At 41.3% G+C, this 13,638-nt stretch overlaps 1 protein-coding gene across 1 annotated transcript in view; it reads right to left on the bottom strand.

Moving 5' to 3' along the window:
- SNX9 (sorting nexin 9) overlaps positions 1–13,638 on the bottom strand; it is a 92,279-nt gene that overhangs the window by 49,395 nt on the left and 29,246 nt on the right. Inside the window, 2 exon segments of the mRNA XM_042446479.1 lie at positions 6,666–6,779; positions 10,898–10,972. Coding sequence (XP_042302413.1) covers positions 6,666–6,779; positions 10,898–10,972 — 189 coding nt within the window.

Raw genomic sequence — 13,638 nt, forward strand, 5'->3', positions numbered from 1 at the left:
TTTCCATAACTTCTGGCCAGTTTCCTCACTGATCCCTGGCCTTAAACAGGCTGGGCAGAGGTGAAGCAGAGAAATCCTTTGCCATGGCTTTTGGCTGGCCTGTCCTCTGAACTCAGGCCCCAATGGGCTGAGCAGAGATGCTGAGAAGGGAAGTTTCCATGACTTCTGGCCAGTTTCCTCACTGATCCCTGGCCTTAAGCAGGCTGGGCAGAGGTGATGTGGAGAAACAGAGATATGGAGGGGATAATAATAATAATAATACCCCTCATCATCTGTTCCCACGGCTCCCATGTGCTGCAATGCTGTTGCAGAAATCTCCTGTGCTCCCACCATGATAGGGGGCAGCTCTGGACAAGGGGGAGAGTCATTGGCAAAGCCAAGACCTTTCTCCAATCCTGGGAGCCCTTGCCATATTAAGTCCTTCATGCTCCCAAGGCAGTAAGAGAAACGAAGAGAAGAAAAGGACTGAAGTGGCAGTAGTGAAGAAGCTGTAGAGCAACAGCAAACCCATCCCAATGGGTCTCTCTCTGAAGCCAGCTCCTTCTGTTGAGCTGGCAGACCCTGAGCTAGGGAAGCCTGAGCTAAGGATGACCCTTAGCCAGTGCTCTTGGGGTCCTCTGCCATAGCCACCACCAAGGAAGGGGGGAAAGGCAGGAGAGAGGAGAAGAAGGGAAGGCCAAGAGAATTCTCAAACCGCTTTCGAGAAAGGAAAAACCTTGCTGGCTCGAAGACACACATCCTGCTAGGAGCATAGGCAGGAACAAGACTGGGGCTCAGGGGGGCTAGCTCTTCCCTATATAGGGGCCTTTCTTTTGTTTATTGTCCCTGCCTACAGGAGCAAATAGGAGGAGCTAAACCCAGATTACAGGAGGACAGGACCCTCTCTGCTGGGAAATGCTGCAGAAAAAAACTGTTATATTTCCCATATATAACACTAGTAAATCCTGTTAGCTTAGTTAGAGAAAATTCCATCTTACCTATACAGTTGGCCCTTGGTATCCGCAGGGGGTCTGTTCCAGATCATCACCCACAGATAGAAAATCCGTGGATGCCCAAGTTCTGTTGTCCCCAATGGCAGTGTGTACATGCGGCAGTGCCACCATTAGTGGCAGCCCCTATTGTTCTGTAGCAGCATTGGGGACAATGGAACTTAATGGCAGCACAGTTGTGTGCATGAGCCACCACGGAACAACAGGGGCTGTCTCTAATGGCAGCGCAGCCATGTGCACGTGCCGCTATTGGGGACAATGCATGCTTTCTGTCTGTGGCTGCTTAAATCCACAGGTAGCAAGTCTGCAGATACTGTGAGCCGACTGTAATTCAGCAGGGTTTTGCTTTCTAAAAGAAAACTAAGTCATATATGTGAAGCTTCTCTCTTTATTTATCAGGATATGTGGTGATCAGCCACAAAAGTCCAAAATAATGATTATGTTTTCTTCATGAACATGGAAATATGAGTCAGGGTCTAAAGACAACAAACGTTTTAGCAATATTTAAGAATACTAATGTGCTGTCTGAATATCTTTTTGATATGCCATGACTGTTTTAACTTCCCTGTACTAGGAGGAAAAACTTGGGACTGTGTGAGTTCTAGGTACACAAAAATCATTAACTCTTTTGGTGTCCTCATTACCACTTTAAAGTTATGTAAATCATATGTGGTCATCATTTTTATTTTCTTACTGGTTAGTTGTAACCCTGTTTTTGCACTTTCTTCTTTAACTTTCATCAGAGTAATTTGCTATTTTCTGCAAGTAATATGGTATCATCTGCATGTCTTAAATTGTTGATGTTCCTTCCCCAGTTTTCATATCTCTTTCTTCTGAGTCTAATCCTGCTTCCCATATATGTTCTACATATAAATTAGATCAATAGGGTGTATTTCATCAGTGGACTCTTCTCTGGACATCTATCCAATCAGATGTTGTGGCACACCCATTTCTTTCAGAGCAAATCATAAATTTTCATGCTTTAAACAATCAAATGCTCTGATGTAATACAGTGGTACCTCGGGATACGAAATACCCAGGTTACGAATTTTTCAGGATACGAAAAAATCCCATAGGGATTTATTGTTTCGGGTTACGAAAGTTTTTTCGGGTTACGAAAAAACTCCGGCGCTATTTTAAATGGAGCCGGCTTTTTTCCCCATTAGCGCCTATGGGTTTTCGGCTTACGAAGGCTTTTCGGGTTACGAAAGCGGCCGCGGAACGAATTATTTTCGTAACCCGAGGCACCACTGTATATAAAGCACAGGTTGCTCTTCTTCTAAAATTCTTTGATGTTTTCCATTATCCAATATATGTTGGCAACATCAATCCTAGTATCTATTTCTTTTCTGAACCTAGCTTGGAGTTCTGTCATTTCTTGCTCCATATATGTTAAAAGTCTTTGTGTATGTGTGTCTGTGTGCAAGATCTTGAGTATCATTTTGTTCAGCTTTCCATGTCACACAAAACCCAGCCTGCCCAAACACCCAGATGTCCACCTGTTCACCACAGTTGTTTTCAAGTAAGAGACAGCACATGAGCAGCTACTCACACACAGGTACCTTTTCAGATTTCCATGGGCTACATACATAATTCTATTAGTGTTTATTAAAATTTCAAATTGGTTGAGGTGATAAGGCGATATCACTGTCTTACAGTATTTAATCATTACAGTTTTTAGTCTTTACTTTTTAAAATAGGCAAACAAACTGATTTATTAATTTATAAAAGCAATTCTGTTCAAATATGTTTGCTTTCACAGACAAGAGCTCACACTCTATTTTTCAGTTATTAATAAATGAAATGTGTTGCTACAGGAACCTAGCTAATGTTAAGTCTTTTGTCCACCATCCCTTGAAAAGAAGAAATCATTCTTTTCCTGACCCCATGGATTACTTCAAATATTTAATATGTTCAAACATATCCTGGTGAGATGCAAGTTTGTGTTGCAAGAAAGCAAGGGGGGTTGTGACAGTTGTTACAAAGACTATGGAAATGACTGCCTGAATTTCTTTAATATCAGAAACAAAGACATGGTCTCTACTATCGATTGAGCCCTATAACCATATCAGTGTCTGGATTCCATTAAGGAGCTGTAAGAGGAAGTAGGATGAGCAACAGCAGGGCATGAATCAGGAAAACTAGAAGAGAGCAATCTGGGGGGGTTAAGAACTGACAGTTGAGATCTGCAAAAATGAGGCATCCAAGGGAATAAGGATACACAGACAGACTTTTTTTTGCAGCAATAGCTAAGATATATTGTGCCCAATATTTGAGCACAATGCTTTTAAAACTGGCAAAGAACAAGAGGAAGAAAGGGTAGAGTAGAATGAGCTGTCAGAAATTAAAGAAACTGGGAGATCATACAGAGGTAACAGCTGCACATTACCCAAGGAAGTGCCTAGTCATTTGATATATCTGAAATACTGGAGAAAAAGTAACCACAGGACCATTGCATTAACCTCTCATACAGTTAAGGTTATGCTCAAAATTCTGCAGCAAAGACTTCTGTCATATATGGAGCAAGAAATGCCTGATGTTCAAGCTGGATTCAGGAAAGGAAGAGGCACTAGGGATCACACTGCAAACATACACTGGATAATGGAGTGTACCAAAGAATTCAAAAAGGAAACAGGACAAGAAGCTACTGCTTGAACAGAATACGAAAAAACAGAATGATTTTCAATCAGAAAGGAGGTCAGGTATAGTTGCATTCTATCACCCTATATGTTCAACTTGTATGCTAAAAATATCACACCCAAAGCAGGATTAGACTCAGAGGAAGGACGTATGAAAATTTGTGGAAGAAACATCAACAATTTAAGATAATGCAGATGATGCCATACTATTAGCAGAAAATAGCAAAGATACACTCAGTCATAGAAACCATGGCCATGAGTCTGCAAAAACCTACTGAGGATAGGGTGTCTTGGAGATGTCTCATTCATAGGATCACCAGAAGTCGAGGCTGACTTGAAGGCAGTTAACACACACATGCAGACCAAGTGAGATAATGTGCAGGATGCAGGAAGTGGAGAAAAAGAGAGGATTAAGCTGTGGGCATATGAGGAAAGAACAGGTGGGAGAAACAGAGTCCTATTAATAAATTAGAGAAGGGAGCAGGACAAGGGCCAGCTAAGAGTACTGGTAAGAATCAAACCCCCAGATTCTGAGAATTGTTAGCCAAAAAAGTAACTTTTCCAATGTCTGGATAAAGGAAAGTTTGAGGGGGAAATAGATGACACTGGGGCTAGAATGAATCTTCAGACAAGATCTAGGAGCAATAGGGTAGTGAATTATGAAACAGCAGAGTTAACAGCCACATTTAGAGTTGACAGACCATCCTCGGAGGATGTTCCGCACCTTTAACAAGTTGGAAAACAGGTAAACATTTATCAATTGCAGCAGCTTTTGGCACTGGAATAGGGAGAGATCTACCTTGAATTCCTTGTTCTAAGCATCAGTTAAAAGTACAGGGAGCCCTCAAGGTCCTGAAATTGAAGCTTAGAGGCAGTAAAGAAAATTCAAAGCACTGATTTCAATTGCTTAGTAATATCCACGACAGAGGGAACAAATCTTGGGTCAGGCTGGGCCTGGGCCATCAAATGTGATTGGTCTGTGCAACATGGTATCATCACACTGCTGGGAAAAGGAACTCTGACCCATGCCATGCCCTCTTTTCATTTTCCATATAAGATGCAACAATGAAATCTTTAGCCAATTTCACTGAATGTTTCCCATATCAGGACTTTAATTTTTCCAAACAGTTGCACATAGTAAGCCTACAGGCAGGATATGAAAGCAACTCTCCCTCTTGAGTTCCTCAGTGACTGATATGCCAAGATATATTGCTTCTGATACTGTAGTAATCTACAGTCATTGTGACTAATAGCCACACATACTACTCTGCATCAGATTTATTGAGAAAATGATATTAAAACAGATTAGGCAACATATTGTATTAGTGGAGATGTTTCCTCCTATGCTCCACTCAGCCTTTCCCAAACACTGTTATGTGGCTGATGAAACCCATTTTCCAATGTCTCACAAAAAAATTAGTTGAACTGATTCCCTATGTTTCAGAACGGAATTAAACCAAGCTCAAATAAGTTTTATTGTACTGTTGTTTGCTAATAATGTTATTGCTGTGCATAAACATTGTTGATATAAAAATAAGTCTAGAAGTAGCTACTTCCATAGTAACAATAGTATGTGTGACAATTAAAATGTAAGTTGGTGATATTATACAGGGAACAATATATTGCCACCACAGAACTAATCATCCTAGCCTAATTTACAACCAACCTCAAATAAACAAGTTCTGATAGCCAGCTGAATTGTTCCCCACAAACCAAGCCTCTATTTTACAAAATCTGAGAAACTACTTGATTTAAGCTTCCTTTCAAGATGCCATGGTTAATTATACTGGGTTTAGTTTATAAAGGAGAGATCTTAACTACACAATGTATTATTGGAAACAAACTATCAACCTACGCACATGACCAAAATTTGAAGGTGATGGGGGGAAGGGGGGAATCAGCAATGCACTTAAAGGAAAAATGCAGCTGCCTTCATATTGACTGACTGAAGAAACATTCAGCTAGTGAGGAAAAAAAAACAAAAATGAATAGATGTCCTTAACCACTGTTTTAATCATAGAGCCAACCATAAGGGATGCACCTTCTAATTTCACCTTATGATACCCTAGAATATGGTACAATATATGAAACTGCCGAATGCTAACCACAGCGCTACCAAACTCAACATATATGGAAGTGAATTAAATTAAACATATATGGAAGTGAAAAGGAAGCCTAACACAATCATATTTGAGTCTAAACCCCCCCCCCCTTCACAGAATTTAAGGAATTATATAAAATATAAAATAAAGTTGCAGAAATATGAAATCAAGGATGCTTGGGGCCTATTATAGCAACTCATATAAAATATTTGCCTCACAAAGATTATGAAACAAACAAAAGGCAGATGGATGTCATCAGGATGGACGAACACAATCAAAGAAGCATTCATGTGTATGTGTTTGCATATATGTATTAGACTGTATGCCACTGGCTGTTTTTTGTTGTTCTTTTACTTGTAAAGCATCATATTCACTGATGGCACTATATAAAATAAATGATGATAATAATAATAATCTATGCATAAAAAAGTTGCCTTAAAAAGTGGAAGCCTTGGTGAAATAAAAACGGTAAGAACAAGCTCTATAAAAATTAATACTATTAGTTACACTCTGGCAATTAAAGAACTCCTTCCTGACAATGCAAAAAGTGACAAATTAGATGGAAGGTTGATTTGTCAGTGGTCAACAGCTATATAGAACCTTCATGCTCAGTGCTAGCATACATCTAAATACCATAAACTGGAGGATACAGGGCAGGAAACAAAAAGGGAGAACTGTAGGCTTTATGCACTATTCATGAATCCCTAGAAGCAACTAGTTGCCTATTGCTGGATTCAAGATTCTTTAGTGGAACTCAGCAGAATTCATTATACTTTTATCTAAAAGAACTTTGTTTTCCCTCCAAGACTATTGCCAGTTAATGAGTTGCTTTCAAACTCACTACAAGCAACATGAATAAACTTCTTTGACCTTGTACAATTTGTCATGCTTCTGGGGTTCAAGATAAGCATGCTCAAATAAAAAAATATACCTACTTGACTATTATTTTTTGCAACTTGTGAATTACTCTGGGCACTACTTGAGGAGAGGACGTCAAAAAAAGCTTGGTCAGCTACTGAAATTCCATCTTTGGCACTTTCATGAAGAATCTGAAAAACAGAATGCTGCTGAAAAGATGTTTCTAAATAAAACATGTCATTTTATATTAAATAATAGAATTTGAACTATAGTCAGAAAATATAGATGTTCAAGGCTGCACATTTACCTTACCTATTAGAACTATTTTATTGAATGGTTCACAAAAACACAATTTCCCCAGAAAAGAACTTTTTATTTCAAAAAGAACAATTTACCACATACTGTATACTTGCATATAAGTCAAACAATTATGCCAAAAAAATCACCCCCCAAAACCAGGGTTAACTTATATATGAGCCAAAATGGTACCTCAGTCTGCCGCACCACTGCCTCTGACCTTTTGTAATATCTTTTCGAAATAATGGTGGGGCCAGTTGCTCATCTGGAGTTTCTCTGCCATGGCGGGGAAAACAAGGGTGTGTGTGTGCTTCTCCCAGGCTCTCTTGGCATAGACTAAACTCAGTAAGCCTGAGAGCTTAGTCCATTTGGGACATCCTGACAAAAGCACCCCCCTCCCGCTCTCTCTCCAGCAGTTCCTCTGGGGATTTCCTGCCATGATGAGGAGAGCAGAGGAGTGGGTGCTTCTTCCAGGATCTTTCAGTCTGAACTAAGCTCGTGGACTCTGAACTAAGTTCATGAACTCTTGGGAAAGCCAAGAAGCCTTCTTGATAACTTGGTAAAAGCTCTTTACTATGGGTAGGGTGCAGGGTTGAACAGGCATGTGCACCCTTTGCCTCTCAACCCTGCCTTCCACCCCACACCCCTGGAAGGGAAGGAAGGCAAGTAGCTGTCTTGGTGACTTGATGAAAGCTCTTTGCTACAGTGGAGAGTTCTTGCCATAGCCTGTTGTGAGAGAACCTAAAAAACATCAATCCGCTCTACTGTCTCTAGCAGCTAGGAGGGAAAATAGCAGTGACAGTAGCTCTTTGATGTTTTCCTAGAGCTTCTTTCCACTGTGATGGGAAATACCTGAGAGCTGCTATGGATCTGAGGAACCCCATGCTGAAACCCAAAGTTTTATCCCTGATTTACCCATGGTCATATCATAATCTCTAACTGTGGCCCAAAAACCTGTCCTTTATTTATGCATGAGGTCAACTTATACAGAAGTATATATAGTACAGTCAACTCTCTGTTTTCGTGGTGGACCCCCCCCCAAACTGGCTTGAATACAGTCGTGCAACTATGGGAGTGTGCCCCATTATTTTCCCCTCCGTTCTTCCCTCGCACATAAGCAAGGGACATGGGTATGAAAACCATGAGAACGGAGGGAGGACTGTATATATCATTGGCTCATTTCAGTCCTACCACAGACTTGGCAACCAAGTTGCACAAGGAACCTTTGTTTCTTCCTCTCCACTGTAATTTACATAGATACATTCAGTAATTCAGGACATCATTAGGCTAGCGCTAAGAAAGTTATGCCTGTACTTTATTGCCACATTCTTTTTCAAATCTCCTTTCTGTCTTCAGTCAAGAAATGTGAGGTTTAAGCCCAAACAGAGGAGAAAGGGTTCGAAGGAGATACAGGTATGTGGATGTGTCTGCAAATGGCCCAGTGAGTGGTCAGTACCCATAGAGCAGGATGGGACAGAAAGAGGGTTGCATGAAAACCTTATTCAATTATTTCAAGTGTGTGCACTGTGCATGTAAGATAGGATCTGCTATTTCAACAATAGCAATGATAATTAAGGCTCTTAGTATACCAAAACCTTTTTTAAAAAAATTATGGCATAGGTGCCTTGCATTTAAAAATATAGAAACCATGAAGGAATTCTATACCTTGTTACTCACATACAAAACACAGCTACAATGTTTGTTTGGAATTTTGACTTATTTTTTAATTTTTTTTAAAAAATTGAGTTTAAAATAATACTATGGCCTGTTACAGACTGCCAAAATAAAGCTGCTTCGGGTCTCTTTGGAGGTATTCTGTTTAAATGATGCATGGGTCCTAAGAGTCCGGAGGTCGCGCCAAAGCCACACTCCATTCCTAAGCACTGGAGCGCAGCTTTGGTGCAGCTTCCGGATTCTTAGCATGCATGCATCATTTAAATAGCATACCTCCAAAGAGACCCAAAGCAGCTTTATTTTGGCAGTCTGTAACAGGCCAATGTAGTCAAAAAGAAGCAAAATCCAAGTATATCAAATAAATTATTTTGGATGATGCAGCAAACAGACAGGTTGCTCCAGCAATAATCAGGAGCAGCTAAATCATGTCTCTGTGTGTGTTGTTTAACCCTCTACATGTTGTTGAGACTGCAACTCTATTGAGCTCCAGCCAGCATGCCAACAGTCAGAGATGCAGTCCAATAATATCTGCTAGGCCTCAGTTAAAACAACATGGTTTCCTTATATAAGAACCAAGAACTGTACCCCAAACAAGGTTGCATCTATACTGCAGAAATAGTGTGGTCCAGTTTGACACCACTTTAACTTAGGGTTGCCATTTCACGGCGGTGGGCGGGACTTTCCCGCCCCCTGGGGGGTGTGCCCGGTCCCGCCCCGCCCCCGCCCCCATTCCCAGGTGGCTGCCCGACTCTGAGCTCCCAGGGCTGCTGCCTCCCTTCCATAGAGTGCTGTGCAGCATGTCTGGAGCAGCAGCTGGACAACTGAAACTAGCAGGGGCAGGGTCTGCTGCTCTGCCCTGCCCTTATTAGCCAGCCCTCTGCTTCCTTATTTGGCATGCTCCAACATCCAAGCAGGGAGGGCTTTGCACTCAGGCAAGCTGCTTTCAGTTCTTCCCCTCTTTCTCTTTCTACTCCTTCTCTTCTTCTTGTTATTCTGTTTTTTTTCTCCTCCTCCTCTTCCCCTCCTCTTCCTCCTCTCCTTTTTCTTCCTTTCTTCCCCCTCCTCATTTTCTTTTTCTCTTTCTTCCTCTCTCTAAGCCCCCTCCTCTTCTTCTCAGGGGTCCAGGGCTTCTCAAGGCTTTGCCCCCATTAGAAAAGAAAAAAGGCTTTGGATCTGTCCCATAAATCCCTCCTAAGTTGAGACATACCTGGGAAAAAGAGGGGGTGAGGGGTTTGGGGGGTTGGAGGGGGCAAGGAAATGGAGGAAGAGGGGAATTGCTAAGAAGGCTTGGGAGTGGGATGCTTTGATCTGGATTCCTGCATGGCAGGGGGTTGGACTGGATGGCCCTTGTGGTCTCTTCCAACTATGATTCTGTGTAGTTTGCAGTGGCACAAGGGACTGCCTGTGATCTTGCAAATGGAAATGTAGTTTGCAATGGCACAAGGGGCTGCCTGTGATCTTGCAAATGGAAATGAAGTTTGCAATGGCACAAGGGGCTGCCTGTGATCTTGCAAATGCTATGGATGCTTGGGAGTGGGAAATGTAGTTTGCAATGGCACAAGGGACTGCCTGTGATCTTGCAAATGCTATGCCTGCTTGGGAGTGGGAAATGTAGTTTTCAATGGCACAAGGGACTGCCTGTGATCTTGCAAATGCTATGCCTGCTTGGGAGTGGGAAATGTACTTGTAGAATTGGGGGGGGGGGGTGTTTGGCCAGAAAGAGAAGTACATTTCAGCCTTCTGTTTAGGAATAATGCCAAAATGCCTTCCATTTTGAGCATGCCTAAGAAACATGCATTTATATTAACATTTTTTAAAAATTATCATTTTTTATGGGTCCTCCATTTTTAAAAAAAACGTGTCCTACATTTGAAAATGTGGCCCTACATTTGTCCCTGTTTGGAGGTCCTGCCTTATGGCAACCCTACTTTAACTGCTATGACTCAATGCTATGGAATTCTGGGAATGGGAAAACTACACATCCCAGAATTCCATAGCATTGCGTCATGGTAGTTAAAATGTTGTCAGATTGGACTATTTCTGCAGTGTGGACACAGCCCAAATCAGTTATTGGTTCACATATCACAAACGAGATACAGATTAAATGTCTACAGTTTGGTTGTGTGTGTGTGCATGTGTGTCCAGCAAGAATAACCACACATTGTACAGAAATATTCTAGATCAGTCATGGTAAATTCATTCTGTAATATTCAGGTGTATTAGGCCATGTGAACATGACCACTATATGACATTTCTAATTTTAAAACTACTTTGCATTGAATGTGTGACCATTAGATTTTAATACACTGATGAATACTGTTGTATCATGTTATCTTACTTCAACATAATCTGTTGGAACTAGTCCTCGTTCTCCTTGGCTGTTTTTGCCTTCTAGCCAGCCTCCACCTACATCCTACAACAACAACAAAAATATTTATTAGTGGATAAATCATGAATATATTCCCTCATTTTTTAGAAAATTTCTGCTGTACTTTTAGCATGTTGTGCTGCATTAGCACATATTATACCTTCATCCCGAAAGCACAGCTTTCCCAATTTATCTACACAACTATCATAGCAGCAGTGTTAGTTAAGAGAAAAATTACTCAGGCTAAACAGTGAGTTTCACAGATAGTGGGAATCTGAACCCAAGTCTTCCCAATCTGAGTCCAGTTCCCCACTTCCACCACACTAGCTCTATAAAAACCTTAGACAGCTAATACTGCAACCCTGTGGCTTCTTTATTTGGAAGTAAAATGTATTAAATATAATGGGATTTAATTCTGAGCAAACATCCATAAACTCAATGCTACTTATCTAATTATGATCACTACAAGCTGCAAATGTTTTATACAGAGAGTACATCTATGTGGAATTCAACCACATTTTAATACAAAATAAGAAAACTAACATTTCAGCAGTGGCATTCATTTTACTGGTAAATTTTATGCCATTTAATAATAATAATAATAATAATAATAATAATAATAATAATAATATTTATTTGTATACCACCCTCTGGCAAACCAATCCGGGCGGTTAACAACAGTAAAATATAAAATATGACAATTAAAAACACTTTATCCCTCCCACCCTTAAGACAGTATTAAATAGTATAACATATTAAAAATACAATATCAAGGATAAAAACAGCAATTAAAACTAAAAACCCTGATATCCCTCTGTTGATCCTCAACCATCTCTAAGATGGGGCCCCGGGAGGAATGAGGGAATCAGGGAACCTGGGAACCTGGGCCGGGATGGTTAATCTGGAAAGGCCTGCCGGAAGAGATCCGTCTTGACCGCTTTTTTAAAGCTGTCTAATGATGTTATCTGACGGATCTCATCCGGCAGGTCGTTCCAGAGTTTGTGGGCGACAGCAGAGAACGCCCTCTGGGACGTTGCCGCAAGCCTAGATTTTAGAGGCTGCAGTAAGTTCCTCCCAGACAAGTGAGCAGTCTCAGTTGGGTGGCCTCTGTGGAGATGAACACTTATCCTGAAGAAAGAGAACACCTATTTGCATAACACTGGTATATGCCAATCTACATGTGTGCATGCAAATGTAGTTGTAATTGCTATAACTTAAATAAAAATACAAGATGTGTGTGTGTGTGTGACTGCACGTTGCCTGTCGACTTATGGTGACCCCATGAATTTCATAGGGCTTTGAGGAAAGGAATACAGTATTCAGAAATGGTTTTGCCAGTTCCTTACGCTGAAAACTAGTTTATAGCACCTGGTATTTCTTGGTGGTTTCCCATTCAAGTACTAACCAGGGATGACTCTGCTTAGCTTCCAAGATTAGATGGGTTCTGATGGCTTTAGGGAATTCAGGCCCTTACATCTCACCATAGTGGAGAACACTGTGAACAGCTTTCTCTCTGGGTGTTGTTAATGAACCAACTTAACGTCCTTGCTTTCCTCTCCTTTCTTATGGTTCTTCTGTTTCATTCCAGACATTGATGGAAACAGACTTTCAAGCAGAGGATGCTTTCTAATAGAGGTCTGTCTTCTGAAAACCTTTCAAATGGAGGATTATCCATTGAAAATTCAGAGAGTCTTCTAACAGACAGACCCAGATAGGGAAAAAAAACTGGTGCCAAACAAAGTTCTGCCAAACAGAGGAGAGATAACAATCCATGCTAATTACCTCCCAAGAGGACCACTTTTGATATTGTCCTTGTTACTACTTCTGATGCCTCCGATGTGCATAAGAATGGATCCCTGGCACACAAATTATAACCAGAATGTGCTGGTTTGTTAATTTCCTAAACACAGGAGTCCCAAATGGTGCTTAATTCTGAAGTAAGCTAAAGCAAGGTGGAATAATTTTCAGACACAAGTGAAACATGAAATGCAGCAGTGCTGATGTCCTGAATTAATTTGTGCTGAATCAGATATGACATGAGCCTCATCTACAGGTGGAGTCTCTCCATGTTATTCAGAACCCTGATTTTTTCAGCATGCAGGATTCTATGGAGAGTGTCCAAATTGCATTTCATATAAAGGGAGCAATACTGGAGGACGTCAGGCTGTACAGTTCCTTACATTTGTTTAACTTAGGGGCTATACAGGCTGCCCCTTTACTGGCTGCATCAGGGCTGTGGCAACCTCATGCCGCAGCCTCGATCTGGCCTCTGAAAGGCACAAAAAGGAGCCGCAAAAAGCAGCTCCTTTTTGCGCCCTCCAAGGGACGCCATAGCCATGGTGGTGCGCCTTTATGACACCCCTTCAGTGCTGCATCATGTGGATGCAGCATCGGAGGGGCGCCATGATGGCATGTGCCGTGTAGACCGGTGTGCACGAAAATGGTGATCTAGGGGCGGGGTTAAGGTATCCAATGTGCAGATGCTGCATCCTAACTCCGCCCACAGGCTGGCACAAAGTGCTGGTCTGTAGAGGTTCTTAAACTATTTAGAATGATTGATCCATGATTAGGATTTGCTGCAATCCAGAGTGGAGGGAGATAATAGCAACTAGGAGATTGGGTGGGAGAAAACAGGACTGAATGCACACATTCCCTGAGCATTTTTATAAAACCCCTCCCTCTGCAAGGTCATTTCAACAGTTTGATTTTTT

Source organism: Sceloporus undulatus, chromosome 1, assembly GCF_019175285.1.
Source record: "Sceloporus undulatus isolate JIND9_A2432 ecotype Alabama chromosome 1, SceUnd_v1.1, whole genome shotgun sequence".
Taxonomy (NCBI): domain Eukaryota; kingdom Metazoa; phylum Chordata; class Lepidosauria; order Squamata; family Phrynosomatidae; genus Sceloporus; species Sceloporus undulatus.